General features: G+C 41.7%; 2 protein-coding genes, 10 non-coding genes and 1 pseudogene across 13 annotated transcripts; 2 read left to right on the top strand and 11 right to left on the bottom strand.

The window, feature by feature from the left end:
- The first annotated feature begins 3,634 nt into the window (after positions 1–3,634).
- MRPS14 (mitochondrial ribosomal protein S14) lies at positions 3,635–5,499 on the top strand. The gene is made up of 3 exons (XM_089491812.1): positions 3,635–3,679; positions 4,606–4,773; positions 5,317–5,499. The coding sequence occupies exons 1-3, from the start codon at positions 3,635–3,637 to the stop codon at positions 5,497–5,499; spliced, it is 396 nt and encodes a 131-aa protein (XP_089347938.1).
- A 1,635-nt stretch (positions 5,500–7,134) lies between these two features.
- LOC149288434 (calcyclin-binding protein-like) lies at positions 7,135–11,890 on the bottom strand. 2 transcript variants are annotated; one of them, XM_089491791.1, is made up of 6 exons: positions 11,870–11,890; positions 10,443–10,650; positions 9,499–9,595; positions 8,847–8,946; positions 8,030–8,124; positions 7,135–7,294 (listed from the first exon to the last, which is right to left on the bottom strand). In XM_089491791.1, the coding sequence occupies exons 1-6, from the start codon at positions 11,888–11,890 to the stop codon at positions 7,135–7,137; spliced, it is 681 nt and encodes a 226-aa protein (XP_089347917.1). The 2 variants fall into 2 exon arrangements, with proteins under 2 accessions (XP_089347917.1, XP_089347918.1); XM_089491792.1 differs by lacking the exon at positions 11,870–11,890 and adding an exon at positions 10,859–10,873.
- Positions 11,891–16,759: 4,869 nt separating this feature from the next.
- Positions 16,760–16,832, bottom strand: LOC149288435 (small nucleolar RNA SNORD47). Its single transcript, XR_016277414.1, has one exon. It is a non-coding gene; the product is annotated as a small nucleolar RNA SNORD47 (small nucleolar RNA).
- Positions 16,833–17,765: 933 nt separating this feature from the next.
- Positions 17,766–17,840, bottom strand: LOC149288436 (small nucleolar RNA snR60/Z15/Z230/Z193/J17). The gene has a single exon (XR_016277406.1). It is a non-coding gene; the product is annotated as a small nucleolar RNA snR60/Z15/Z230/Z193/J17 (small nucleolar RNA).
- A 235-nt stretch (positions 17,841–18,075) lies between these two features.
- Positions 18,076–18,150, bottom strand: LOC149288437 (small nucleolar RNA snR60/Z15/Z230/Z193/J17). Its single transcript, XR_016277408.1, has one exon. It is a non-coding gene; the product is annotated as a small nucleolar RNA snR60/Z15/Z230/Z193/J17 (small nucleolar RNA).
- A 210-nt stretch (positions 18,151–18,360) lies between these two features.
- On the bottom strand, positions 18,361–18,438 carry LOC149288438 (small nucleolar RNA SNORD79). The gene has a single exon (XR_016277412.1). It is a non-coding gene; the product is annotated as a small nucleolar RNA SNORD79 (small nucleolar RNA).
- A 197-nt stretch (positions 18,439–18,635) lies between these two features.
- On the bottom strand, positions 18,636–18,700 carry LOC149288439 (small nucleolar RNA SNORD75). The gene has a single exon (XR_016277410.1). It is a non-coding gene; the product is annotated as a small nucleolar RNA SNORD75 (small nucleolar RNA).
- Positions 18,701–18,941: 241 nt separating this feature from the next.
- Positions 18,942–19,018, bottom strand: LOC149288440 (small nucleolar RNA SNORD47). Its single transcript, XR_016277413.1, has one exon. It is a non-coding gene; the product is annotated as a small nucleolar RNA SNORD47 (small nucleolar RNA).
- Positions 19,019–19,213: 195 nt separating this feature from the next.
- LOC149288441 (small nucleolar RNA SNORD78) lies at positions 19,214–19,275 on the bottom strand. Its single transcript, XR_016277411.1, has one exon. It is a non-coding gene; the product is annotated as a small nucleolar RNA SNORD78 (small nucleolar RNA).
- A 798-nt stretch (positions 19,276–20,073) lies between these two features.
- Positions 20,074–20,156, bottom strand: LOC149288442 (small nucleolar RNA snR60/Z15/Z230/Z193/J17). Its single transcript, XR_016277407.1, has one exon. It is a non-coding gene; the product is annotated as a small nucleolar RNA snR60/Z15/Z230/Z193/J17 (small nucleolar RNA).
- Positions 20,157–20,483: 327 nt separating this feature from the next.
- LOC149288443 (small nucleolar RNA SNORD79) lies at positions 20,484–20,563 on the bottom strand. The gene has a single exon (XR_016277402.1). It is a non-coding gene; the product is annotated as a small nucleolar RNA SNORD79 (small nucleolar RNA).
- Positions 20,564–21,210: 647 nt separating this feature from the next.
- LOC149288444 (small nucleolar RNA SNORD74) lies at positions 21,211–21,289 on the bottom strand. Its single transcript, XR_016277405.1, has one exon. It is a non-coding gene; the product is annotated as a small nucleolar RNA SNORD74 (small nucleolar RNA).
- A 5,260-nt stretch (positions 21,290–26,549) lies between these two features.
- Positions 26,550–27,482, top strand: LOC149288445 (zinc finger and BTB domain-containing protein 37 pseudogene; annotated as a pseudogene).
- Positions 27,483–27,625: the final 143 nt, after the last annotated feature.

Consider the following 27,625-nt stretch of genomic DNA (forward strand, 5'->3'; position numbering starts at 1 on the left):
TGTTTCAGTCCTATGGAAGACAGGTCACTCCATGGAGCAGTACAAGCAGTAGAGACTTTTAATCTGTTACAAGTGAAAAGGTTTAACAAAGCCTTCACATTTGGATCAGACTCCTTCACATCTCAATATATTATACAGCGTCAAGGGATTACAATAGGAATGAACATTTGAAATGTTATACTTTAAACCTTTTAAATATGGGAGAGTTAACTTCTGACTTGTGATCACTGGCTAGATAGAATATGAGGAAAGAGTAGAAAGGCTTTATATTAGAGGTTGTGACCCCCCTAGATATAAGACCTTTCACACACATCTCAAGTATCCCTAGGGATGATTACTACTGCATGAAACAATACAGAGAACTAAGGAATAGGGTTTTCAAAGGGGCCGTTCACATCTGTACTCTGTACAAAACGGTCTGAAAAAGTTGAGAAAGTATCATTTCTTTTCTTGTTTCTTTCGTTGCCTGGTAAGCAGAACATGGCCAGGAACAGGAACTTCGGACAAATAACTATTTTTTTCTTTTTGATGCATGAACCTGGGAATATCAAGCTTTGTCCAGCCTGATAGTGATGAACGCTTTGGTTTTGGGGTCTTTTGCATCCTCTTTACTAGAAGTAGTCATTTACATCCAGTAAGTTCAACCAAATGCTATGGAAATTTCAAATGATTATCAGGCCTCCAGGCCAGTGTGTGATCCCCGTGTGAGCAGTTTAGTGTTAAGTCTGGCCCATTCCTCACTCAAGCCCTCGCTACTCCCCAACCAAGTCCTGTCTACTTCCCCTCCTTTTTTTTTTAAATATATTATTGATTTTGATGATACTGGTTGCTGCCTCCCCTGAGGAAGAGAAGAGAAAGACCTCTGGGGCTAACCCTGAGATGCTCCCAGGTATGGCAATAAGACAAAAACGTGATATAACTGTATCGGTCCCAGCGAAGGTAGTATAATGGAGTTTGTGGTTTTAAGGCCTGTGGCGTGCTTTATTCAGATATCCTATAAGCAGAGACATTTGGGAGCTGTCCAAGGCCTGACTCAGGGCAGTGCCCCTCTGTGGCCACTGTCATAGCTGCTCAGCGCCAGGATATGACATCATATCTGGCACTCTGTGGGGTCTGTGACAGCTCAGCAAGGGCCTCTATATTAATAATGGGCTTGTTGGGTAGCTCAGAAATCTCTCTTGTAACTGGCTCATTAAGAAACGATACACAGGGTCTTGGTCGCCCAATAGGGCTGTCTGTCAGACTTTTTGCAGCAGACGAGGTGCCACCCGCTGGACCTGCCAGCCTCCACCAGAATATGCCGCCGTCCATAAGAGGAAATATGATGTAGGTAAGTGCAACCTAAAAGGCCCAGATCCTGTTTAGTTTAAAAAAAAAACAAAAAAACAGAAAGGAATTTTTGGTGATCAGAAGATGTTCTCAAGTCTAAAACTTTGACCCATAACAACAAAAATCCATAAGAAACCATAACAATGGTTGAATCCATTACCTTAAAAAGCCTAGGTGCAGCTGTGTGTGGCCTTAAATGTGTATATGTGTGAAATTAAACCGCAAGCCATTAGGATTGTTTAAAAGACAACAGATATTTTGGATTTCTTGACATGGCCTCTGTTGACTTTTGAGAGACGTCACTTCATTGAAGTGTACAAAAGGTCAATATAAGAATTCTGATGAGGATTTTCCTCACACAGCCCACATAAAAATACAACATAAAGAAGAAATCTATTCAGCCTAAAGTTGCATACACACAGTAGATGCTATATTTTGGCAGCCAGTGGAATGCGCAAGCAATAATATCTAACATTAATGGAGATTTTTTATTCAAGTGTTAACCTGTCCGGTTACTCTCCCAACAGTTCTTTTCTTTTGTGCCCTGGATTATTATAATATAATTTAATAATGCAGGGTGCAGACAGCCCATGAAGCTTAATAGGCAACCTGATGTAAATGCACACACCAACGCATGGGTCATCTAAAGTGGCATGCATTACACAAATTATTACTGAGAATGCAAAATCCCAGCAATCCAGAAATGAATATATTTAGTACACTACTCCTCCTGGTGGGCATCTTAGTTATTACACCTGACCTTTAATGTCAAAATATTTATTCTTACTGACATTCGGTATCAGTGCTTGTAGGTGATAGCTCAAGGAATCTACAAGCAACCCTGGCGCTTCAGTTCATCTGAATTAAAACCTCCATCATATACACTGAACATGATAGAACGTGTAGTCCACTAGTCCACAGAATCTCACATGTCAAATAAAAATGCAAACGTTTTTTATTAGGATGTGCCCCACCGGCTCAGTTCACACTTTAGCGCGTGCTGTACTGGCCGGCTCAGCTTGGGCTCTGCTGGCTCATTCATGAAAATGTACACAATAAAATGCACATGTCATCGGAACAACATATTTGTTTCACTAAAACATCTAAAATATCCCATAACCAGGGTGTAGCAAAGCATTATGCAGCCCCAGCCATCACTCTGCATATTCTGCCCCACCTGGTCCCTCACTGGTCATTTTCTTAGCATATCCATTAGTATCCTTGGTTGGTTGGTTGGAAGACACCAACGAAGGCCAGGAATAGACCGGTCACTGTGGTTCTCGTCACACTAATGTTGCAATTGCATCATTTTTTTGGACAGCATAAAACGGGCAAGAATTCTATCCGGCTCAGTAGCTCCACAAAAAATTGCACAGCTCCATACCTGTTCGCTCTTTATAGAGATTGTAGTGTCAGAGAAATATAACTGCAGTCTCTTCGCTTAACATTATGTTGCAATAAAAATATTTCGTCAACATTGTTTTGGGCATAATAACTGCTTTAATAATTTCAAAAGAGCAATAATAGCTGCCAACATCAAAGTGGCACCAAGACTGCTTCAGGTGGCAGAGCGCTATTACCCGTTTGGGCATAAAGATGGCGCTAAGCTGCTTGGACACAAAGATGGCACTGTTAAGCTGTTCAGGGACAAAGATGGCACTGTTGAGCTGTTCAGGGACAAAGATGGCACTGTTGAGCTGTTCAGGGACAAAGATGGCAGAAGCAAACTATTTGGGGGCAAATATGGCACTGTGAAGACGTTTGGGGTCAAAGATGGCACTGTTAAGCTGTTTGGGGGCAACAAAGGCACTGATTAGCTATGGGCAGCAGCACAAAGCTTAAATACACACCTGGTCACCACAGAAGGAGGTGGACTTCACTTGTATGGACTGACACCAAAAAGCACATCAATCTTAGCCCTACTTCTACCGGTAGGGTCTCATGGTGGCCCTCTCTGTGGGCTCTGGGATCAAATGATTCATGGGTAGGGTGGCCACATTGGCCATCTTTTCTGCCTTGCAGTATGTGAAACGTGTTTCTTCCATAAGTTTATACATCCCACATACCGCAGGGCGTTATACAATATGTGTTCAGGTTTATGCCACTTGGGTGCGTGTTTTAAACACGGTATATATTTTTCACCCGAACAGACATCTGTGTCATTAGTATTCCTCCATACCTCAAGCAAACTAACCCGCGCCATTCCCTTGGAGATTACGCAGCACGGCTGACAACAACAATAACCTCGCGCTGCTGTGTGCAGAGGAATAAAGTTGTCTGAATTTGAATTGTCACTGCAGGCAAGATGGCGGCGTCCTTGTTGGGCGGACTGTTGCGGAGTGCTCGGCAGGTGAGAGATGGCGCTTCATGGTGCTGAGGAAGTGGTTATGGATGAGAAAGATGTGTGTGAACGGGATAACGGGGTGGGAGTGAGAAGGATATAGAGTGAAGTAAACCGGAAAGATACGGAAACGTCGGCGTAAACTAGGATGTCTGGGGGATATTATAGGACAACTAGAAGTCATCGGCGTGGCATGTCCGTGCTGCGAGAGGGACCGGCGGGGCACGGCGATAATATGCGGGGCACCGTGATAATGTGAGAGTACGTAGAGTTTGTACTTTATGTACATGGAGGTGCTATGGCTCATCCAGAACCAGTTCTGTGTTCTGCTTCTGTTCTCCGGCGAGCTGCTGTGCGGTATGAGGCTGGGTATTAACGAGTGTCACTCATTTAGACGCAAATCCGTGTCCCTCCATCTCCTGCTGTCCATCCTTTGCAGGAGCTTGAAAGCTGGGTCTGTGTGTATAAAGGGCATTTCAAACCTAAAAACTGCAATGATGTGTATATAACCAACTAAAAAAAGCTTAAAGAATGAAACCGCGCAAATAAAATATACATCTTCTACTAAATCACTTGCTTTACATAAATACCCCTTAATAGGTCAAAAGCCCCTAGCCTCACCTCTGTGGGGTTAATTAATCCCTGCATAACCAGCTTCATGTCCTGTCGGTCATATGTGAGCCCCACCGATAATCAATGCATATCAGAGTACGTAATAAGTATTTATGACTGTTTAAAAAAAAATGCCCGTTTAAAGTGAGAATTGTGCCTGTTTTGCAACTTAAAGCAGGAAGGAGGACCCATGGAAATCAGTTCCGAAATATTTGTGCTGTTATCCCTTCATCATACCCAACGTGCTGTGTAAGGTGAAGCCGTGAGCCACACTCTGCATATTTATTTTACTTTTTTTTTTTTTTTAACTAAAAATCTTGCAGCTCATCGCTTGGCCTGCCACTGCATGCTCAAATCAAGTGCGCAGCTACTATGTGGACTGGCGTATGCTGCGGGATGTAAAGAGGAGGAAAATGGCGTATGAGTATGCTGATGAAAGGTTACGGATCAACGCTTTGCGGAAGAACATAATCCTTCCTAAAGAACTGCGGGTATGTTACACGTTCTATTTCGCATTCTGCGTGAGAGGTATTGAGAGCTCGGGGTAGCCCCTGGTATGTGTTAGACTCCTAATGCTTGGTTAGTATGAGTCTCCCACCACTCTACACCACCTTACATTTTTTTAGAAAGAGGTTCTTACAGCGGCTGAAACATAACCATGTAATTCCACTTTATTTACCTATAGGATATATGATTAAAAATGTATTGAGTTGGAGTATACACAGCTTTTTTTTACGTTGGTAGGTGATTTCTAAAAGGTCAAAGCTGTTTAAGCAGTAGTGCTGCATGTATAGACCAGGTTACAACCAATTAGATGTTTTTAGCATATGGGTAAGGAACATAATTAACAGTGATTGGAGTAAGTTAATAGAATATAAGTCTGATGCTTTGTGTATTAGCAACACACATGGATATCCAGGTTCAATGGTGCAAATGGAGGTCGCATAGTAGCTATGTCTAAACACCAATTCTGGTAGAAAGCAGTGGATTGGAACAATCTATTGGTTGCGTGTTCTCTCTCTTTGCTGTTTTAGGAAATAGCAGACAAGGAGATTGCGGCACTACCCAGAGACAGCTGCCCAGTGCGGATCAGGAACCGATGCGTGCTTACATCCCGTCCACGCGGTGTGAAGAGGCGCTGGCGGCTGAGCAGAATTGTTTTTCGCCATTTGGCCGATCACAACCAGATGTCTGGCATACAAAGGGCCATGTGGTAACACCGAGCAACAGACTTACCAAGGGCGGTGTCTGATATTGGTGAACTGGAGTGTCAGTAAGGTATATACCTTTATAATATCCATCAGTCTAATGAAAACATCTTAGTAATGTTAAGTTTGCCTCTAAATTGAGTAACATTTTCTGATTTTCATAAATATACAATAAAACAGATTTTTCCCAATATCGGATTCCTCTGTAAAAAAAAATTACAGAAAACATTGTAAATTTACCTGTAATTCCAGTATCAGACAAAAGTAAATATGACTCAAATACTTTCCTAACAGTTGTCCAGTTAACTGTACAGATAATAAATATTGGTTATTGTGGTAATGTAAAACTGACAATAAAAACATCTGACTATGTCAGAGAGACTGGAGAGGCGCCTATATTTATTTGCTTTCCTCCTTAATTCCTGGAATGCTGTATTGGATTAATGCAAAGACTAAGAGGGCTTTTACCAGTTACAAAGGTCCTCATCAGATTTCTGCCCATCCCTGCAAAGCAATCTTGTACTAAATATTGATACATAGGAAGAAAAAAAACTTTCCCAACTTCTAATTGATGTCTGAGAGGTCTGCCATCAATGCTACAAAAGTAAGGTTAGACCTTAATGCCCACTGTGTTAATCATTACACACATTAGCACAATCACACCACACCGTGGAGTTCTCACTAAAGGCAGCATTGTGGTTTTAACTCGCACTTCACTATTCCTCATGAAGGTCCAACATTAGCAAGTTTCTCCTGCACGAAGCACTGAGCTCTTTATGCATGTTTTAATGTGTAAAGAGACACTTATGATGATGAAATATCCCTTCCTTGCAGTAAAGTATATATTACAGCTATCGCTTGGTAGGCATATACATTTTTAATCACTAGGGACAGTTCCTGACGGAGGCTGCTTTTCCTATTCACAGGTTTGTTGAAAAAAAGGACTGCTTTGCATTAGCTAATAATGGATGTGGTATAACAAATGTTCACTTTAATGGTTTCTATTAAACAGGCTAACCGGTAACAAAACAATTCTGTTATATGCATACAAAAGCACTGGACTTTTCTGTCCCTTTAAAATAGAGATCAAACATCAAATACAGCCTAGCTGCATGTTAATATCCTACGCAGAATATGGGAGCACACATGAATCTGTGCCAGCAGGGGGAACAAATTTAGTGTCTTCATTGCCATCTTCTAAAATTCCCACCAAGGCCAGAGCTTCTATCTGCCTGCAGGCCATAAGCGTGCCACCAGTGCAAATCCGGCCTCTAACAGTGTTATCCATAGGAGTTTGGCGATTAGGAAATTCAACATTACACAATGCTAGGAAGCAATCTGACAGATTCTTTAATGTATAAACATTTCATAAGACATTTATGATCATTTAACAAAAAACACAAAAAAAAATACACCTGACATGGCTGCGGTCTCCCAAATCTTATAGGGGCTTCAAACGGGTAGAAGTTAAACTTCATGTTTCCACAACACACTTGTAAAGCATACTATTTATGCACTTATAAATCCAATCAAAATGAGATGCAACAGAAGCGCAGTGTCCATGCCAAGGAAGTATCTGGATTGTAAACAAAACTTAGCAGAGATCAACTCCACAAGCTGTAGAGCAAGGCCAGGGCAAACTGTTTAAAAGTCCATGTTTTCTCCTTTCATTTGTTTCTCACGTGATTCCACCCAAGCCTTAGTTAGGGTTCTTTTCATTTCATCATCACCTTCATCATATATTTTTTGCAAGACGTTCATTAGTCCTGCACTAGGATCCCCATCTGTGTCCAGCGATGGTTTGCTAAGGAAGATAACCAGTATTTAATTTCATCAGCGATTCAAGAATTACCTTTGGTTAATTACCAATTGGTTGATGCCAGAGGAGGCCCCTGCAAGCGACCAATAGACTCACTTGGACGGCCCGTTAACTCCTGGCGGCGCAACTTGGCCTAGGGAGACCATGGTCTCTCTGCTCCAGGAGTTAAAGATCTGTACAAGCAACTCTATTGGTCGTTTGTACGGACCTTTAACTCTTGGAGCGGGGAGACCTGTGGTCTCTCCCGGGCAAGTTGCGGCACAAGTCTGTACCAGCGACTCTATTGGTCTCCAGAACGGGGGCTCGTCTGCCATCAACCAATGAAGTACAGGTGCACTTCATTGGTTGATGGCAGAGGAGGCCCCTGCAGGCGTCCAACAAAGTTGCTGGTACGGGCATTTAAAATTCTGGCGCCAAAGCTTTTGCGTAGTCCGTACCGCGTTAACCCCGTATTAACCCCTTTTACAAAACAAACGGGAAAAAAATGAACACGAAGAATGTACACGAATATTCGCTCGAACCCAGGAACGGGCAAATATTCACGGAATACAAAGAGTTGGCCGGTGCCCAAGTCTAATCTGGCTTACAATAAGGGCGAGCTATGATTTTAAACACAGCAGAGCCGTATCAGGGAAACAATGAAGAAAGTTTGGGCTGTAGCTACTACAACACAGAATCACGCTATAAATGACATGTCATGTCCCGGGTGGAGATACTCACTCTTTATCCTTTGTTTGCTTTTCAACTTGTGTCAGATATTCCCATTTATGTTCAGATTTCTTCCTACACATAACAAGGACCGTGTCTGGTTTTATCTATCCCAGAAAAAAAAGCAAAGTAAATTTAATGCATCTAAATATTTTGTTGTATTTTCTATTTATTTTACATAAATGTAGCCATGGCATATTAAGCTCAGTCTAAAGGAGAGATTACTGTGATTCCTTAAATAATTGCATCCTATTTCTGATGATGCTTGCTCCCATGTGTAGCAGATAAAGCGCTTTTATTTTTGGACAGCTCAATATAACTTTGTTCAGAGCCAATTCCTGACAGAACGCACAACAGCACTGTTTAAAGAATGGTACCTTAATAAGGCTGCCAGTATATCTCGATCCATTTAAAACAGCTTCACCAATGATGAATGCCTATTCAAGTACTAAGTACTCTAATATGTATACCTGCCTCCAATCCCATTTATTCAATATTTGCACTAGAAGCAGCCAATCAAGCAAGCAGTCTTACTGAAATCCCTGGCAGCCAAAAACATCTCCCGCAAGCCAAGCAACTGGGGTAAGTGAATCTCTGCCCATTTCTAAGAAGAACAATGTAGGCTATAAGGTGACACGGATATCATACGCATTGAAGGCTGGGGAGCAAAGATAATATATCTTTATGAACTTAAATCTCTCAAACCAATACCGTCACAATTGCTCTACTTGTTCAGGGACTTTAACATCAAACGACCAGTTAACAAACGAAGACTTTAAGAGAACAAGTACCTAGACATAATACGTTGATGAAAACAAAAGACTCTTACCTTTCTAGAACTGTTTTCTGGAGAGATGGGCTTCAGCAGGTTATTCACGGTCATCGCATGATTTTTTCCATTCAGATCCTTCACCAGTAACTCAAAGGACCTGCAGAGGAGATATTTGCACACGTTATAAGCATAATTCCTTAAGGGGAATGTCACCATCGTTACTTCTAGTTTAGTTAAATCCACTAATTAAAACTAGCTATAACTGGTGCTTTTGTCAATTGTAATTCTTTTGGAGATATTTATCTTGATCGGTCTCATGAATCCAGTGATCAAGCCTGCAGCAGGGCTAGAGATACGCAATTACCTTTTTTGTAGTATACATGTAAAGTGAGTTTATAATACATATGAATTTCTTTTTTTAATATGTGATCATAACATCGGTTTATTTAGTATATAGGAGCATAAAATGTATGAAAAAGTGACATATCCACTTCAAGATATATTCGTTTTTTAATACAGGGTGAATGGGACATTGTCCACAGTGACCCAAAAAAGAGGAACTCCACCGCTCCACTATGTGGAAGCAATTACATTTCGAACAATCCAAGAAGTACATACAAGGTGTTTAATACAACCGAGTATTTGTTGCAAGTAAAACAACCCCATGATTTATTAAAACACGTATTCCAGACCCTCCAGCTTTACCTACCGCTCTGTAAACTGAACCTGAACATTATCTGCAGGAATACTTTGAACTCCTTTCAAAGTTATGTATATTTTCACAAACTTATCAGACTGGTCCCAACCTAAAGAAAAATAAAAAAAATGAATAATCGGTATACAGCCAAAGCAAGTATCAAATATAAATATAATGAAAAATTGCTAGTACACACAGAAAAAGGTGAGATGGGGTTCTGGCTTCTCAGTCATTGGTCTCATGTGCATGCAAGACCTCAGCTGGGGGTCTCATGTGCAAGCAAGACCTCAGCTGGGGGTCTCATACGTGGTTGGCACTCAGAGCCTTTAACATAGCAAAAAGGGTATATTGGGCAATCGCAATGTATGTGTGTGCCGATTTTTCTCCCTCCGTTATCAACCATTAATAACGGCTTTCAGCCATATACTAAAAATGATAGATACGACACTTTTTTTCACCTCTATGACATTAATCACAACATCTGTGGCGTTCTAGAGAGTATATTCTTGTCCTATCAAGAGTCGATATTCCAAATCTCTCCACAACCTACACAGGTGCCAGCGTTCCTGCACAAGGTTTCTTAGAGTCATAAATATTCCCAAGAGAAGAACATTTCAAGTTCCAAGAAGCTCTGGTTAAGACTTGATAGCGTCAGCCTGATTTGCTCTTTTGTGACCGGGAGCTTGTTTTTGGGGTAGTTTCAATGATATTGCACTTTATAAATAGAGCGGGTAATCAGCTATTCATTGCACCGGCTCAGTATGTGCCAAGGCTCTGAGGCTGCAGCTAAAGTCACCTTAAAACTGCCAAGTGAAAAGCATGAACTGTCATCCACGATGATCGCTTGTTTTTGAGCCACGTTGCATACCATACAATGTAAATAATAATAATAATAAAATCTGCTCTAGTAGTCTCATTATTAGTGGATTCCAGGGCCTGGCACAGCTTGATCTTACCGTAGTTGTTGATCTTGACCGTGTAAGTGCTGGCCATGGGATTCACAATGGCGGAAGGCTTTTGCACTTCTGCAGGCTCTCCGGTCTGCTGCTGCCTGTTGGCGATTTCAGTCTCCAGCTTGCGCTGCTCCACAAACAGCACATCTCGCGCACGTTTCCTTGTAGCTTTCTGCAGAAGCTCTTTCACTTCCTCCAAATCCTTCTGAAGCTAAATAACAAAACATGATTTTTAGAGACCATTATAACACAACTTGTGAATACTTTTTTTTTATTACTTGGCCTTGTTGGAGCTCATAGTGCGAAGTCTGAGTGCCAGACTGCCAGGTTAGTGAGGACTATACCAATCGGGCCACCAACATTTCCATCATCCAGGATCCATGAGGATTACGTTCTCTGTTACTCAGCGTCCCGGCCGCCTGCTCACACGCCATCGAGCTGATGTGCAAGCAAAGACACAAACGTCCTTCAACCTGCACTACGTTCTGGCCAACTAGGCTTAGGGCAGCCGCCATTTTCCTGCTGCAAAACCAGCAGACAGGTCACCCTCTTGTGTGATCTGCCCCTCGGCCGTGCTCAATGGGAGATGTCCCTAACCAGCCCACCGGGCACAGGCTCCACAGACCACATTAAAAAGACTCTGTGTGCGTTTAGGACACAGCTATGACATCATATCCCGGGAACTCCACAGTGACGACGGAGGCAGCGGAAGGGGCATCTAAGGGCGATTTCTCCACTGAACCCTTTGCCAGCGAGTCCCTAAGGAGATCTAGTTTGCCAAAGAGTGGATCTTCTGAAATTCAGCACTAGGTTCAGTATAACATATTCCTTATAGAGACCCTGAGCAGTAATTACCCCAGTGCAGGGCGAGGGCTAGAGTTTTATTTTTAAATAAGACTGACTTGTGGTTGCTTTCGCCCTTTAGAAGCAGAATCCTACATAGCATTACATAGACTCATTAGGGCTGCGGCCGGGATAAGAAAGGAAATCTGCAGTACAAGCATTACATTTATTTATATAACGCCAGCAGATTCTGTAGCGCTGTTACAAAGGGGGCAATGAATATATTTATCCAATTTGATCAGAATACAAAGTCAGATATACTGGTACGGAAGGGGAAGAGGCCCAATTCTATTATTATTTATCAATCAGCGTTGTATCATAGCCTCATTCTTGTTACAAACACATATACATTACATTTATAGCGTCATTAAATGACACTCATAATGTAACCACACTTCAATCAACCAGATGAATAATCACTAAGTGTAATATACACCGGGACACCGGTGTTCAAGCAGGAATAGCCTTTATAAGCAGAGCATCAGGATTGGGTACCCATGACATTCCAAAATAGAGCTCTAAGGCTAGAGAGAATTCTCCCGTGTTAGTGTCTGTGTGAACACGCACATTACAGTTACCGTTCTTACCTCCACCAGTGCAGTGTCCATGGTTGGTCGGTAATTCGAATACCGTGATTACTTCACGCACCGCGGTAAAATCCACCCGGCGAAAGCACCACAACACTCTGGAACCTTCCGCAGTGCGGTGACGTCATTGCAACCGGCGCTCAGTCAGCCCCAAAGTCACACCTACAGTGGGTGGGCCTATCACCACGCCCACCGCTACGTGGTGCTTTACGAACCGAAGTAAAGAGCGGTAAAGCGTTTCCATGTCTCCCAAAACACAGAACATCTCAGATAACGGCCTACAGTGACATTATATACCGTGGGTACGAGTACTAGCCCGGGGACTGCATGTGAGAAATGTAGAAACACGATGTGGGATTTATTTACTGGAAAATGGAAGGACATTGTGGGGTTAATTTGCTTAAGAGTAAGTTGAGACATTCTGTCCCCTAAGAGACTGCTTGTGCCGAGTGCTGCATTCCACACTGGAGTGTAAGCTTGGAGCCGAGTCCTCTTTAATATACACTATATGGACAAAAGTATTGGGACACCCCTCCTAATTATTGAATGCAAGTGTTGCAGCCATTGCTATAGGTGGTATAAAATAAAGCACAAAGGCAGCCCTACCTACAGACAAACATTGGCTGTAGAGTCTGATGGATGAATCTGGGTATTGATGCCTGCTGTAAACTTTAATGGATAAGGGATGGTCATGCTTTTCAGGGTTTGGGCCTCTTAGTTCCAGTGAAGGGAATTCTTAATGCTTTAACATACCAAAACATTTTGTACAGCGCTATGCTTCCAGCCTTATGACGTAATAACTCAGTCTTGAAAGCTTGTAGTTAAACTGTTAGCCAGTAAATGCTATTGTGAGCCAGATCTTCAAGTCCTTCCCAGAACAGTGGAAGCTGTTATAGCTGCTAGGAGGGGGGGGGGAGAGAAAATCAACTACATGTCTACGTATTGAAAACACGTCATCAAATTCCCAATATGTGTAATTGTCAAGCGCCCCATTACTTTTGTTCCTATATAGTGCATCTGTCAGTTATAATATATTCAGCTCATTTGCATGATTGCAAGAACAGGACTTTCCTCACCTTTCGTACCACTGTTATTGTGCGTGATTCTAAAATCTGCCTAGGCTATATACATGTGGATGCAATCTTTATAAATACCTGCATATTCACTTTTACAATAGGATGTATATTTTTTGCTTCAAATGTGTCAAAAGCCAATGTAGCCTTTGAGGATTGCAGTCACTTTATTTACCAAGATTGTTTAACCCCTTAAGGACCGGGCTCATTTTTCGTTTTGTACCCTGTGGGACCGAGGCTGTTTTGACACTTTTGTGGTGCTTGTGTTCAGCAGTAATTTTCTCCTCACCCATTTAGTGTACCCACATAAGTTATATATTGTTTTTTTCAGGACAAGATGGGCTTTCTTCAGATACCATTATTTTGATCGTATCATCTTATTTACTATAAAAAAAATTAAAAAAACATGGTGAAAAATTGAAAAAAAAACACATTTTATGACTTTTATTTGAAAAATCTTTTACTCACCTAAAAAAGCAAGTAAAAAAACTAGCTAAATAGATTCTACTACTTGTCCTGAGTTTAGAAATACCCAATGTTTTTATGGTTTTTTTGCTGTTTTTTGTAAGTTATAGGGCAATAAGTACAAGCAGCGTTTTATGATTTCCAAATCTTTTTTAACAAATCTGGTCAGTCTGCCTCCATCTCCTCTTTGGAACATCTTTGAAGCCGGTTAACTCAATTTAACCCATTCAAACCATATATTTTTGAAAACTAGACACCCCAGGGTATTCCAAATGCTGTTATTTTAACCCTTTCCATGCACCAATTATACAACTACACTTTGTCAAACTTTGTAATAGTAATTTTATTTTTTTTTCCACACAAATTGTACTTTAGTTATAGATATACAGGTGCTGGTATATGTCACTGTCAAACAACACCCCAATATGTGTTCAGCAACATCTCCTGAGTACAGCGATACCCCACATGCATGGGTTTGTCAGATTGTTTGGCTGGTAAAAGGCTACTTTTGGGGCATGCGTAATTCAGGTGGTCATTTGGTCATTGTGCCTCCCTCTCCTCTTTGGAATATCTTTGAAGCCGGTTAACTCAATTTAACCCATATATTTTTGAAAACTAGACACCCCAGGGTATTCCAAATGCTGTTATTTTAACCCTTTCCATGCACCAATTATAGAACTACACTTTGTCAAACTTTGTAATAGTAACTTTTTTTATTTTTTTTCACACAAATTGTACTTTAGTTATAGATATACAGGTCCTGGTATATGCCACTGTCAAACAACACGCCAATGTGTGTTCAGGAACATCTCCTGAGTGCAGTGATACCCGACATGCATGGGTTTGGCGGGTTGTTTCAGATTTAAAATGCCACATTTGGGAAGTGCGCTTTTTTTCGCCATTTTGGTCAGTCTGTACCTATGCCCTATCTTTGAGCTAGGCCACTCCAATTTACCCCACCAGCCATTTTTTTTATATATTAGACACCCCTTGGGTATTTGAAGTGCTTTTATTTTAACTCTTTGTTGAGATTTGAGAAATTTTAGCACTTGCTCAAAATAATAAACTTTATTTTTTTATTTTATTTTTTTAATACTTTTTTTATATTTTTTTTTTTACACATTTTGCTGGTACTGGATGGTTCATCTAGTGACATCACTGCATAATTTTTAAATGTTAGCACATTTTTTTTTAATTTTTTTTTCCATTTTTTATTTTTTTATTTTTTTTTGAATATTTTACTAATCACATAGTGATTAGAAAGCTGGGCTCCATTGACTTGCATGGTTGAATGCAGTACCTGTATTCAACCAGCAAGTGGAGCCAGTTCTCTAGAGGGTCTGGAGACCCTCTAGCGAACTTTTTCGTCTTTATTGTTTTATTTCCAGGGCCGCCGCCATCTTGCTTGATGGCGAAGATCACCGGCAGCGGCGGCTGTGACCGCTCTCCGGAGCGGTCACAGCCCACCCAGAGGTAAGTGTTTGGTGTCGCTGGATGCCTCCTGATCGAGGCATTCCAGCGACACCTTTTAAGTTTAGGAGGCGATCGTTGATCGCCTCCTAAACGCTTTTAAAACGGGCGTCCGCCGCCATACAATGTATGGCGGCTGTTGACGCCCCGGGGAGGGGCCAGACATGGCCCCCGATGCCGATCTCGGCCTTGCTGAATGCCTCGACATCGAGGCATTGCAGCAAGGCCGTTTAAGCGAAGAAAGTGATCCTTGATCACTTTCTAAGCTTATTTAATTTTTTGACGGTTCAGGACCGTCAAAGGTCATTTAGTGACCTTCTTGTTATGACGGTCCTGAACCGGCAAAGGTCGCGAAGGGGTTAAACAAACAAACCTCATTAAATACCATTACATAATTCATGGTGGGTAAAAGGTGATGGAAACCAAGTGGATATAGAGGCAAAGGTGATCATTTTTTGAGCTTATTTGCATGTGCCTACCCAGAATCCCTTGCGATTGTGGCAGCACCATGAGGTTTGAGGAAAAAACAAGCCTTCTGGCTTATCTGGTGTCCATAGATATATGTATTAATACTTATACTACTCATTAAATAGCAAAATGCTAATGTCCCCAAAACTGCCGTCTTAAACCAGACTGATTGAAAACCGGCACTCAATGCCCCATGGTACACAAATGGTATCATTTTAACTATACTTGCCACAGTACAGGCATCCCTTCTTGCATGAGGACGTGCCAAGGCAGGCGCTTTTTAGAGCGTCAAGGTGCCTGACCAACAAGCCTTCAGGTTTATTTGCAGATCTTAAACCCTTAGGAATGTTTTCCTTCTTGTAGATTCTAGAATACAAGCATGCATAATTTTTACTATAAGTTGATAGCATCCCAGTAGTGCCAGAACCTTAAGGTAGCCACAACAGATTAGAAGGCCCTTTTACTTCCATTCCAGGGTGCATTCATTGTAAATTTCTTGCAAAATACTATGTAAATTGTCAGCCAAATCTGAGTAGTGCATATGGGAATGTTTGGTTATGTAGCAGAGATAGGATGTTTGTCTACATCCATTGCAACAGCGCAGTAGACACATGCCTTCAAGTAGTTTCTGGGAGCTGAAGCAGTTATGGCCATAATGTCCAGACAGCCTCCTTACCGCCCTTTTATAAAAACATTTTGCACTTGAGTGCCCTATAGGCCCTGCTTTTATACAACACCAAGAGAAATATAACCAACTAGATTATCAGTTATTTTATAGGTTTGACTTTTCCTGAATGCTACATGCATTGTCAGTTAGGCATCTGCCATCAATCCTAGTGTATTTTTTCCTGCGAAGAGTCAACTGCTGTTCACCAATTCTTAATAGATCAGCTTTACAGTGTCTTGTTTGAGGGATTTACTGCTCATGTTGCCAAAATGTACATAGGCTTTGGCATTAAGTAAGAGTCTCAGTCACATTAAAGTTCAGCCTTTTATTACTTGATATTTACAATTCGATCAAAAGAAACATTAAGTGAAGAATCTTCCTTTGTATATACCCTGCAAAAAACAGAAAAGCCGTTCAGTACTAGATTCTACATACAGACCATTACGAACATACTGGGGAATCAGTACTTTTATAGTCATCTGAATCTCAGTGAGAGAGTTCAAAGTCAATGTCATCATTTTCCCCTTAATCCAAAGTGTGGGGGAAACTCAACTCACCCTTAGAGACAAAGACACGTCCACCGGATGGCTTCCTGCAACAAAACAGATATCAGTGCAATGATACAAGCAAACATTTGTATTAAAATACATTTATTAGTCTGCTTGTTCTGATCTCAGTAGCGGCCACAAAAACTGCAGCGGTTTGAACTAGGCAACAGTTAGAGACAATCTACATCTTAAACTTTGTAACCTCAGAAATTAATGGAACGGTAAAGGGTAAAATCAGGGTTCATATGGCAGAATCATTTTCATCATTGGTTACAGTAAATTGACATTTCTTTAAATAGCCCAGCAGCTGTATCTAGTTATATCCACCACAGACCATTCCTCAATATGTATTATGTGCTCAAAACAATGACTAGCTTCTGAATGGCAATCAAGGCTTACACGCGCAATTATAAGTTCTATATAGCCATTCCAGTGTTTAACAAATCTGGAAACATGGCCTTGTCTTAAAGTTACCCTTGCCTAAATCATACATGCATTAGAAAGTTGTCTTACACTTAGAGGTTGTTTGGTCACCAAGTGTCCTCTTCACATAAACCTGAAGGAGAAATACATTTGTTAGCAACATCAAAGCACAGGCTCCAGCACAGTGTAGGGCCTGCTGTCTGTGTCAGTGTGGGGTGAGATTATCCTCAAAGAGATCAGAGACCTGATTCTATAATTCATCATTCACAGTACAGCAAGATTGTGTAATAAAAGGCCTTTTACAAAACACAAAGGCTACTAAGGCTTCAATAGACATTGAAAAAAGGGTCATGTTAGAAGATTGACAGCGCACCTAAACAGTCAATTGGGACCAGTTTACGGCTGCGCTATACTTCATAGTACATGAGCGCATGCCCAATGAATTACCACAAGTCTTAGAAGTCCAGTTAGCTATTCTTACCTTGAAGAGTTTCACCACATGTAGACACCTACAAAAACCAAGAAAACACCAGATTAGAATTAGAGTGCAAAGCACATGTGCAAGCCTTTAAAAACTCAGCCAACAGGTGTTAAAGGATAACCTTTATCAACATGTGTCACACTGCCATGAATTCAATTTTAACCATCCATTGTCCCCCAGTTTCTGACAGGCACCTTCCAAGCAAGTTAATAGGGAAGGCAACAAGCACACTGAAGGGTCTATCATGAACCAATGAGCAATCAGGTACTGGCTGTATGGAGCTGTTGGTACAGTGACTGATAAGGTACATCAGATAGGAGCGAAAGATTGTTCATCACAGAAGTCAGCTGAACTATGTAATCATCATTTGTCCTTTGGCCAGTCACGTTAGACATTGTGAAGTGAAAGATTCTTACCAGTGTCCCAACAACGGGCATGTGTTAGAACTCCTGCCAGGGCAAGTGCCTGAGATCCTCCTACATCAATGCCACATATGGTTAAAATGGTCCTTTGTGTCATGGTTCCAGTGAATACATTACTCCTTTAAAATAAAATAGATCAATATGGTTAAATTAAAGCCATATCCATGCAAGTTAGAGGCTGATACATAACAGATACATCAGATAGGAGCGAAAGAAGGTTCATCACTGTCAGTCTGATGAACTATGAAGTCATCATTGTATCCGGTTCACATTTTCATTTAAGGATGTTACAGCGCTGTATATAAATGTAATTGGTTGTGTACTAAACATGCTATGCCAATTTGAAGATATTCACCTTTTCAGTTCGTGAAAGCCACTGGCTGTTCGCTAGGCTCCATTCTAGTCTTCTGCAATGCAACACAACACAGTCAGTATGTTGTAGCATATCATCTGTGTGCTAGTCTCCACAGGCACTGCTATCAGAAACTGGTTATCTTTCACCCTTATTCAGAGAGATTCCCATTGATATAAAATAGAAGTCATCATATAGCACCAAGTAGTTAAACATTTCCAAACCAAGTAGGCACTTACCATGTAGAGCTCATCACACGTGCTGAGAAAAAAAAAAAAATATATAAAAGGTATTGTTCTTTGAAGGGTGTGTATCATGTTCAACTAAAGTTACACTAAGGGGTTGATGCACTTCATTCTTTTTATACCAATGCAGGACAGCAGTAGATTAACATCTAAGCCTCAGTGTATATTATGTTGTCAGAAAATTATTCTGTCCACTACTCTTGAAACATCATAGGCTTTAGAAGGGGCAACAACCATAAGCGCACAATTTGTCCTTAAGACGCACTTCTGACATGGTTAACATGACAAGTGTATTTTAGCTACTATTGGAAAGGAAATGTGTTGGTCTTACCTCTTGGCACCACAGTGTCCACGGCCTACAGCCAGCTTTCAGGTGTTGCCTGCAAAAATTTGTTAATTTAGAAACTGACCGTTTTTTTGCTTAAACATTTTTAAATATGGCCAATTTTAAAGCTTGGACCCTCAGAAAAAAAGTGGAACGGTTGAGAGCATAATCAGTTTTATTCATATGGCAGAATCATTTTCATCATTGGTCACCAAAAATCAAGACACAGCTCTGGCAGTCAGTCAATTACTGCTACACATGTTTTGTAAAGACAGCTACTGAAGATTCATAAAAGGAGTAACTTACCAAGCAAGGCGTTCACGGATCTATGGACCTAGAGAGATTAAAAAGGAAAAGTTTATAAACCGATTACAAAAGCATAAAGGCACAGAGAGGGCCAGAAGGGTTATCAGTAATTTGTGGCGTCTACACTGAATTCAGGTCAGACATTTGAGACATCATTAGAACCCATGTTCGATAATATGCACATTAACCAGACAGTATGCTAGAGAGCCATCTGTTCTAGACAGTCATTAAGACAATGCACTGGACTTGAGGGGCAACTATCCACTATACATAATGCTAGACAAGCCACGTTATCTGGTGCAAATGAAAATACACCATTAAAATAGTCTGCAGAAGGTTCTTAGCTTGTGTGGCTATGTACTATGATAAAGCACATGGAAGCAAGAGAAAGATTTGTAGCTACAGTTCTACTTACAGGCTTAAGCAGCAGTGCTCCACTGCAGACATTTTCACCCTGAAGAAAATATTGTGTTTAGGCACTATAACACACAGACAAGTGAAGGAAGAGCCTAAACAAAGTAAACTCAGATAGAGCTAATTACAGACCTCCACGGGAATGTCAAGTCTGTTAGGTAATCATCATGTTTATATATACCCTGGTATAGTGCTATTCAGGTTTATGACACATTGATGAGCATCTTCCAGCACCCAGTATTAAGACGCCTATGCAGTTTATATTAGGCTGCGACTTGCCGTTTGGCATTCTAGCTTTTACTTCTATCAGCAGATACCAATCAACGACTATACTTCTGCAGTAAGGCTGGAGGGTGCTTAATAATGATGAAGACGCATTAACAAAATTATGAACATTTTAGCACTGGGTTCAAGCAAAAAAAAAATAAACTTACTTGTTTGAGTGTTATGCTCCAGCAGATTCAGTTTCATGCAGAGTCTGTTAAAATAAGGTACAGTAATTAGAAATATGTCTAAACCGCATTAGTAGTTACCCCTCTCAGTAATGTGACATTTCAGATAGGAGCGAAAGACATGTTCAGTTCATCAGTGTACATCTGCTGAACTATGTTATCATCCTTATGTCACATGGCAGAGTTTCCAATCCTAGTACATGCACCATTTGTTACAGTTCTACCATAAGCCATACTGGTTGCGTAGTTTCTGCTATACAGCAAGCCCACTGCCCTATAGCAAGCAGATGGCTAATGAACAGGAGGCAGATTAACAGTACAGAGGACTTTACATGCTGTATTCATTTTCCCTACTTACATTCCTCTTAATGAAATATACAAATACAAACCTTGCATTGTGTTTCTAGGAAGCAGCAAGATATGTGCACCAGCCCCCCTGCGGAAGGAACACACAAATTAGCATAAAAGCAAGTAAATCTACACTTAATTGTAGATCTCATGTGCACCGAGTCAGTACAAAGATACTCCCTCATTCTTAATCAGAGAGATTCCCATTGATAAAATTAAATCATCATAAACAGTCCAAAAAAAACATCTAACCACTTGATCAAGAACATGGACGGCATATACTCACAGCAGTCAGCAGCAGGTTTGGGAAGCTGTTGTAGGTTGCTGAGGACACCTGTGAAAAGGAGAGGGTACTGTGAGTGTGCACTTTACATGTTGCTTTAGATTACTGATCTATTCTAATGCCGTCAGTACAAAGTAGGTGGTAAGCTATCTCGTCATGCAAGCAGTCAAGAGTAGCAAATAGTGTCATCATTCTGGCATTATGCAGACCCATCAAGGTTACCAGTTAAATACTAAACACGGGAAGAATGTAAGAAAATGTTAACGTTTCAGCAAATACTTACATCTCTAAACAGGAACACCGCCATCCCGAGTATAACCTATAACAGAAAGAAAACATGATTACACAGAGTGCATACAAGTTACGGCCTGAATCAGAAGTACAGAGCAATTGTTTAACTGCATTAGATTTTTTAGGCAAGTATTTAAGGAACATTAAGTGTACACCATGCAACAACCCATTCTAAGAGCAAAGAGGTGGCTGAGCCTCGTGGGAGTAGCTAGAGTGGAAGATTATGCCCACGAAGTGGACTCGCCCGAGCTGTACGGTCAAATTTTATAACAAGCCATAGGCGACCATAAAGTTTTAAATCTGGCATCTCAGCAAGATCAGAGACGTTGGTATTCATCACTTAGTCTCAGATGTCCCTACCAACATAGCTTTCATCATCCATGCTTAGAGATGCATTAGGCGGGATCACGCCAGTGACATTAAAATCTCGAGTGGGTTATTAAAGAAAATAGTCATGCGCGCACCGTGTTGAAACAATAAGAACAAATTGTATTTAAACCGGAAGGTAAATCGCTGCAATTAAATCGACAACGGCCTTCCACAGGCAAAGCACTCCGCAGGCGGCCTGCTCAATCCGCCTCCATCCCACCCGGGGCTTACCCGTGCACCGCATGACAGGATACGTGCAAACAGATTGAGAAGAAACACTTAACGCAAGCCAGTTATTTGAGACGAACACCTCAACGAATCCCGAACCGCTGACAGACCCCGCTAACTCACCTCAACTCAGGATGAAGTCCGCCGCTAAAGAGAATTGAGAAGCAGCATGACCCCTCCTTATATACAGAGTCCGCCGGAGGTGACATCATCACAAGCGACGCTGCTGGGCTAACCTTTCCTACGTGCACCCAATAGTCGCCAGTACTTGTGTCAGACATTTTGTTGGTTGTCACTGTAGAATTAGAGGGAAATAAGGAGCTTTGCCTATGGTTTTTGTTATTTATGCAGACACATAAACATTCTGTGCCCCGGTGATCAGACCGCCCGTGTGTCTCTCCTTAGCATCAGCAACTTTTGGAACCCCCATCCCCCCTATCATCCCTTGGTGTGTTTAAGCCTCAGAATGTTTGATGAGTATATGAGTGTATCAACGCCTACAGCCGAAGAAGTAACAATACTGTGTATAGAAACTTTGTGTTTATAAAGTAAATTGTGTTGCTAACAGGCACTTTCCTTACACATTTTTAAAATTAGACACAAAACAGGCTTGCCAAGCCCCTGGACTCCTGTTTGGTTCCTACCCATGGCCCCCAAAATAAATGTCTCCCGTTTTAGATGTTGGGAGGTAGGCAGCCCCTCTCTGTGGATTAAACCACGTTATGTTTTTTTCTGCCCCGGCTTCTCCTATTTTCATTACAGAAGTTTAGAATTTCTAGATGTATGGTGGGTTTCCAGATGGTAACACTCATTGTGCACACGGGGGTATTTGCTATTCTGATGCGGATGGCACCATGCGCAATGGTTGTGCAGTCACACAGGGCCCTGGTGTTTCACAGCTCACCGAACCTGTGGGAACAGTGAAACCTGGTGGGGTCAGCAGAGGTAAGTCAATAGGGTCATTCTTCCTTATTCTGGTAAACACGGGCTTTATTGTCCCAAGGGAGAGCTGTGGTTTACCTATCTCGTTTCACCATGAAGGGGCCAGCACCAGTATGTTTCTCCAACTGGAATGGCTGGGCTGGCCCTGTGTAATGCATAATGTAATGGATGAGGAGACCTTGAAGAAATCTCACTGACTTTAATATGCAGCATACAGGGCAACCCAAGCTCTTCCTGCGCAGAAGCTCACTATAATGTATGAGAGATGAACTACTCCTGGTTCTACATACAGATCCGACATTATAACAGGACTCCATCCTCTGCTGGGTAATGGTTACCTATGTACTGTGTGCCATCTACGCCTTACCCATTTTCCAACCGTACATTATATGTACATAATATCCACCTTTGTGTTTCTTGTTTCAAAACAAAACTTGGTTACATCTGACCCACGTGTACCGTGCGGCCACAATGCCTCTGTAAGGGAATACAAACCAGTACACCGAATACAATGTGGCTGGGTTGTATAGTTTTCATGCTGATGATGTCACAACGTGGATCAATGATGTAGAGCTAAATGCAGTGGCGTAAAACCCGTAACCATGTGTAGATTAGAAACGTATCTCTTGTGACGCCAATATTTTGCGTTCAAGGCTCAGTCCCATCATGTGCGAATTCATAATACTAATTCTAGCCCAGAAATGTATCTGATCGTACTGGCTATATATCCGTGTATATTTATCTCAAGCCTAAAATGAATACTTATTGGGTATAATCTAATCATTAAAGCACAAGCTTAAATCTAAATACATCATCAACCCTTACATCTAAGTGTGTTACAGCAGGAAGATTTTATTTACACATAAAGAACTTATATCTAAACCATTTTATTTACAAACTATTTGAAACACAATCACTTCAGACGTAACATATCAGTTGGCGGGACACAAAGTGATGTGGACGCTGAAGAGACACTTCCACCGAGGTCTACACCACGTCATCAGATACGACTCGGGAACCGGCCCATGTAACTAGACCAGCGTTCGCTAGGTCGCTAAGATAAGCGCATTTGGTGAAGTAATAAGCAATATAGCATACTCAAGGCGAGGCTTGACACGCATGGTTCCCCACCCATTATGGCGCCCACGGCGATCATCCCCGCCTCTCCTGACAGTCGCTGGCAGGCAAAAGCAGTGGGAGGGTGGGGAAAAAAGGGATCATCGTTTACTTCCGGGTAGCAAAGGAGGGTGAGTGAAGGTATTTTGACTTATTACTTCCGGAGCGTTGTGTTCCGGCGGTGGGCCCCGTCCCGGCCCGTCCGCGCCCCCGGAGGTAGGTGGCAGGATGCAGGGGGGAGGGTGTCAGGGCGCGGCCTGGACTTTCATACCCCATTCAACCGCGGGAGGGCGTGGTCAAGCGTACTGCGGTCCGCCCCTGTCTGTCTGTCCGTCCAAATGGGGGTATAAAACAATTTGATAAGTGCCCCCGAGAATAAGTGTCTCTGCAGGATGTGGGCGGGATGGTGGATGCCTGCTGTGCGGGGCCAGTGCGGGGCGCAGCATAAACGCGCCTTTATTATGCTTAAAATTCGTCAATACGTTATCAATAACCACTTTATGCCCGATCCCTGCTGTCCGAACACAGCGCTTTATACTATTACTTACAGCCTGCGGGGGCCGTGCGCGGAATGGAGTGATTACCGGGGCCGGGCATAGTATATTGAGAGCTATACAGCCGGTCAGACAGATACCTGTCACTGCTTAATTCAGCACTGGCACCTATATATCATCCATACATATACATATTAAATATTACCCAACTGAGCATGCTCATAAAAATATAGTGTCCGCTTATATACCTGGACATGTATACATATAGAGTGTCTCCATCCTATATGAGAGTTCTGCTATATATATATATATATATATATATATATATATATATATATATATATATATATATATATATCATTTAATTATACAGGATACATAAAGGGTTGTATTAATACAAAATGGCATTTTTTCACATTTAAACCCGATAGGTTGCTTCACGCAGTAACCCTTAACCATTTCATGCCTGGGTCGTACTAATACACAGACATAAAGCCAATTTCATTGTCCGATCGATGCCGTGAGCGCAGTCCGGGGGAGTGATTTATAAAAGTAGCATAAAATGACTAACATCGCATTTGCAATAATTGTGTTTAATTGAATTTTAAGTCTTAACTTAATATTGTTGTTGCGCTCACGGAAAGCATCCAAGTAGTGTTTAGGACATGCAGGTTACAGGGTTACCATTATCTCGCGACCTATTTCCATTCTGCAAAGTCTTGCTTCTAGCGGAATCAACCCGTAGCCGGCAGGATCCAGATGTGCAGACTAGTGACGGGATTCCAAAGAAATATCTATTCTCATATAAAAAAACGATTATTGTGTATAAACCGTGTTTTACCCTTAAAACCTGATCTGTGTTTAAGCCTCAAGCATTGCATTTGGACAGTAGGAAGGCTGTACTGTAGGGTAAAAGGTAGGGGGTGTCTGGGGGAAAGCCGTACTGTACGGGTAAGTCTGTGGGGGAGGGGGGCATTTTATTTTACGTCACAGTAGTGATAATTATGTCTTTCCATTCCTTTAGTAACATTCCGCACCAGAGAGGGACCAAGTGTTCAGTTTTTATTGTATCTCTTATACTTTGTTTAAAATTGAAACTATTTTCACAGATACACATTACCGTTCCTCCAGCGCAGTTTATAGTCCCGGTATCCAAACCGTATCCAAACACGCGTTCTTAGGTTACCGAGTCATGGCTTTCGACATTGGACTGCAGCGGCGTCTTGTAAAACGCCATAATTAACTGTGACTGTAATGTGAGTGGGGTCAACGTATTTAACACCCGGATTTTTTTACTTGGTCATCCCGTCCTGTAGGCTTTTTGTATTAAGCGCGGTCAGCGTGAAACGCGTTGGGTTACTTTGTCTAAGTTTTGTATCCCCCTGTGATGATATTTAGGGATTTTTAACGAGGATGGGCTTTTTATTTATATGGGTGTTGGGAGATCCTCTGCTCCGTGGGGTGCCGGTTGTTGTAGCTATTACTGGTTCATACTAGTTCATTAATCATTGGGAGGATGTCATTTCAATTACTAGTCAGTACGACTCGATTTAAATCATGATTTTTTTAATGTACAGACTCGTTCTTGCTTGTAGTTATTATAACCTTTAATAGTTGCAACCAGATGAAGATTCCATATTTAGAATAATAACCTGCTATTATATTAATAAAATATCAGCTATATCAGAACTGATTTCTTTACTTGATTATAATCTGGATGGTATCTCGGTTTGGATAATTTGGATTAATTGAATTAGTTTACCAAAAATGTAAATATTGCATGAATATAAACAGCCAGATGCTACATTACTAAGCTATGTTTCATGCTGAATAACCTTTGAACTATAATCTATTTTAAATAAATAAAAATAGATTTTTCCTCCAAAAGCATTTCATTATAATAAACTTGATTAAAATCACAGAAGTCTGATTTAAATAAAAGAAATTAAATCAGATTTTTTTATTAAAAAGTAATCATTTTTAATCCACCCCGTTTCAGAGGCATGAATGTGGCGCACACAGGTGCGGCAGCTGTTGCAGTGGCCAAGCTGAAGCATCTGCAGCCCATGTAGACTGCAAAATAAAACAGTGACAGCGGCAGAGATCCAGCCTTCTGCTAATCTCCGAGAATTACAAATGCTTCCACCCTAGTGATGGAAGTAAGAATACGTTCATAAAGAACATTGAATTGGTTTCCATGGTGATTGCCATAGGCGATTATTTTATTTTAGGTAATTCATTCTAGTACATTGTTTCTGACTGCATCTGAGATTGCGGCTCTGATATACTGCAAATTTACCCCAAATTTTCAACCTTTTCTCTTTATTTTGTTAATTTAACTTAGAATAATGACTGTGGGATTAGTAAGTAAACGTGTTTAGTATATATATACTTACGACTAAATTGCAAAGAGGCAAGATAACCCAGAGGGTAGCGGTAACGCGATTAACGCACTGTTTTTCTTTCCGTAGGGTTGAGTGTCAAAGAGTGGGGTAGCCATGGAGAAAGGAGGCAATATACAGCTTGAGATCCCAGAGTATAGTAACTCTGTGCTGAGCCACCTCAACCAACTGCGAATGCAAGGCCGCCTGTGTGACATTGTGATCAATGTTCAAGGTCAGTCTTTCCGGGCGCACAAAGTTGTACTTGCAGCCAGCTCCCCTTATTTTCGAGATCACATGTCTCTAAACGAGATGAGTGCAGTCTCGCTGTCCGTCATCAAGAACCCAGGGGTGTTCGAGCAACTGCTTACGTTCTGTTACACGGGCCGGATCTGTCTGCAGCTTGCTGACATTATCAGCTACCTAACAGCCGCCAGCTTTCTACAGATGCAGCACATCATTGACAAGTGCACTCAGATTCTCGAAGGCATCCACCTGAAGATCAGCTCTCCTGAATCGGAGGAAGAGTTAAGTCAGAGCCGGCCCAAGCATAGCGAGAGGGTCCAAGATTCCCACCGTGTTAGCCAGAGTCTGAGCCGTTCCATAAGTCCACGTCACAGTACTCCACGGACTACAGGCAGTCGGAGAGGCCAGGTAAGCACCGTGCTGGACATACGGGAGCTGAGTCCAGCTGAAGAGTCCACCAGTCCTCAAATGGTGGAACAGGGGTCGGATGTGGAGAGCAGGGAGCCCATCCTACGTATAAACCGAGCAGGGCAATGGTATGTGGAGACAGGCTTGGCAGACCGCGGGGAAAGGAGCGATGATGATGTGAGGGTGATGAGCGGTCTGCGGATCAAGACTGAGCATCTGGATGAGTGGTTGGGACCGGAAAACCAGCCCTCTGGCGAGGACGGGAGCAGTGCGGAGGAAGTGACCGCCATGGTTATCGACACAACAGGGCACGGGGCAGCTGTGCAGGAGAGCTACAGTCTGGGGTCTTCAGCCACCAAAGTGTCTAGGCCAACAAGCAGTGAAATAGACAGGTAAGTCCCATTGTTGCCAAACATCATCTTCAAAAAAGGTATCTTAAACCTTCTGTCACAAATGCTCCAACATCTAGCTTTAAATGCTGCTTATTACAGTTCTTATGTGAAGGATGATAATTGTCAGAGTAGACTAAATAGCGTTTA

The sequence above is a fragment of the Sceloporus occidentalis genome, unplaced genomic scaffold (assembly GCF_023333645.1).
Source record: "Sceloporus occidentalis isolate IW3139 unplaced genomic scaffold, rSceOcc1.0.p SCAF_51, whole genome shotgun sequence".
Lineage (NCBI taxonomy): Eukaryota > Metazoa > Chordata > Lepidosauria > Squamata > Phrynosomatidae > Sceloporus > Sceloporus occidentalis.

What these genes read in the sequence shown, in the direction of transcription:
- MRPS14 (XM_089491812.1), top strand. Translation starts at nt 3,635, where the DNA reads ATGGCGGCGTCCTTGTTGGGCGGACTGTTGCGGAGTGCTCGGCAG. An exon ending in TGTTGCGGAGTGCTCGGCAG is followed by an intron (nt 3,680 to 4,605) that starts GTGAGAGATGGC and finishes AAAATCTTGCAG; the next exon opens with CTCATCGCTTGGCCTGCCAC. An exon ending in TCCTTCCTAAAGAACTGCGG is followed by an intron (nt 4,774 to 5,316) that starts GTATGTTACACG and finishes TTGCTGTTTTAG; the next exon opens with GAAATAGCAGACAAGGAGAT.
- LOC149288434 (XM_089491791.1), bottom strand. Translation starts at nt 11,890, where the DNA reads ATGGACACTGCACTGGTGGAG. An exon ending in TGGACACTGCACTGGTGGAG is followed by an intron (nt 10,651 to 11,869) that starts GTAAGAACGGTA and finishes TTTGTTATTTAG; the next exon opens with CTTCAGAAGGATTTGGAGGA. An exon ending in AAGCAAACAAAGGATAAAGA is followed by an intron (nt 7,295 to 8,029) that starts GTGAGTATCTCC and finishes TATCTTCCTTAG; the next exon opens with CAAACCATCGCTGGACACAG.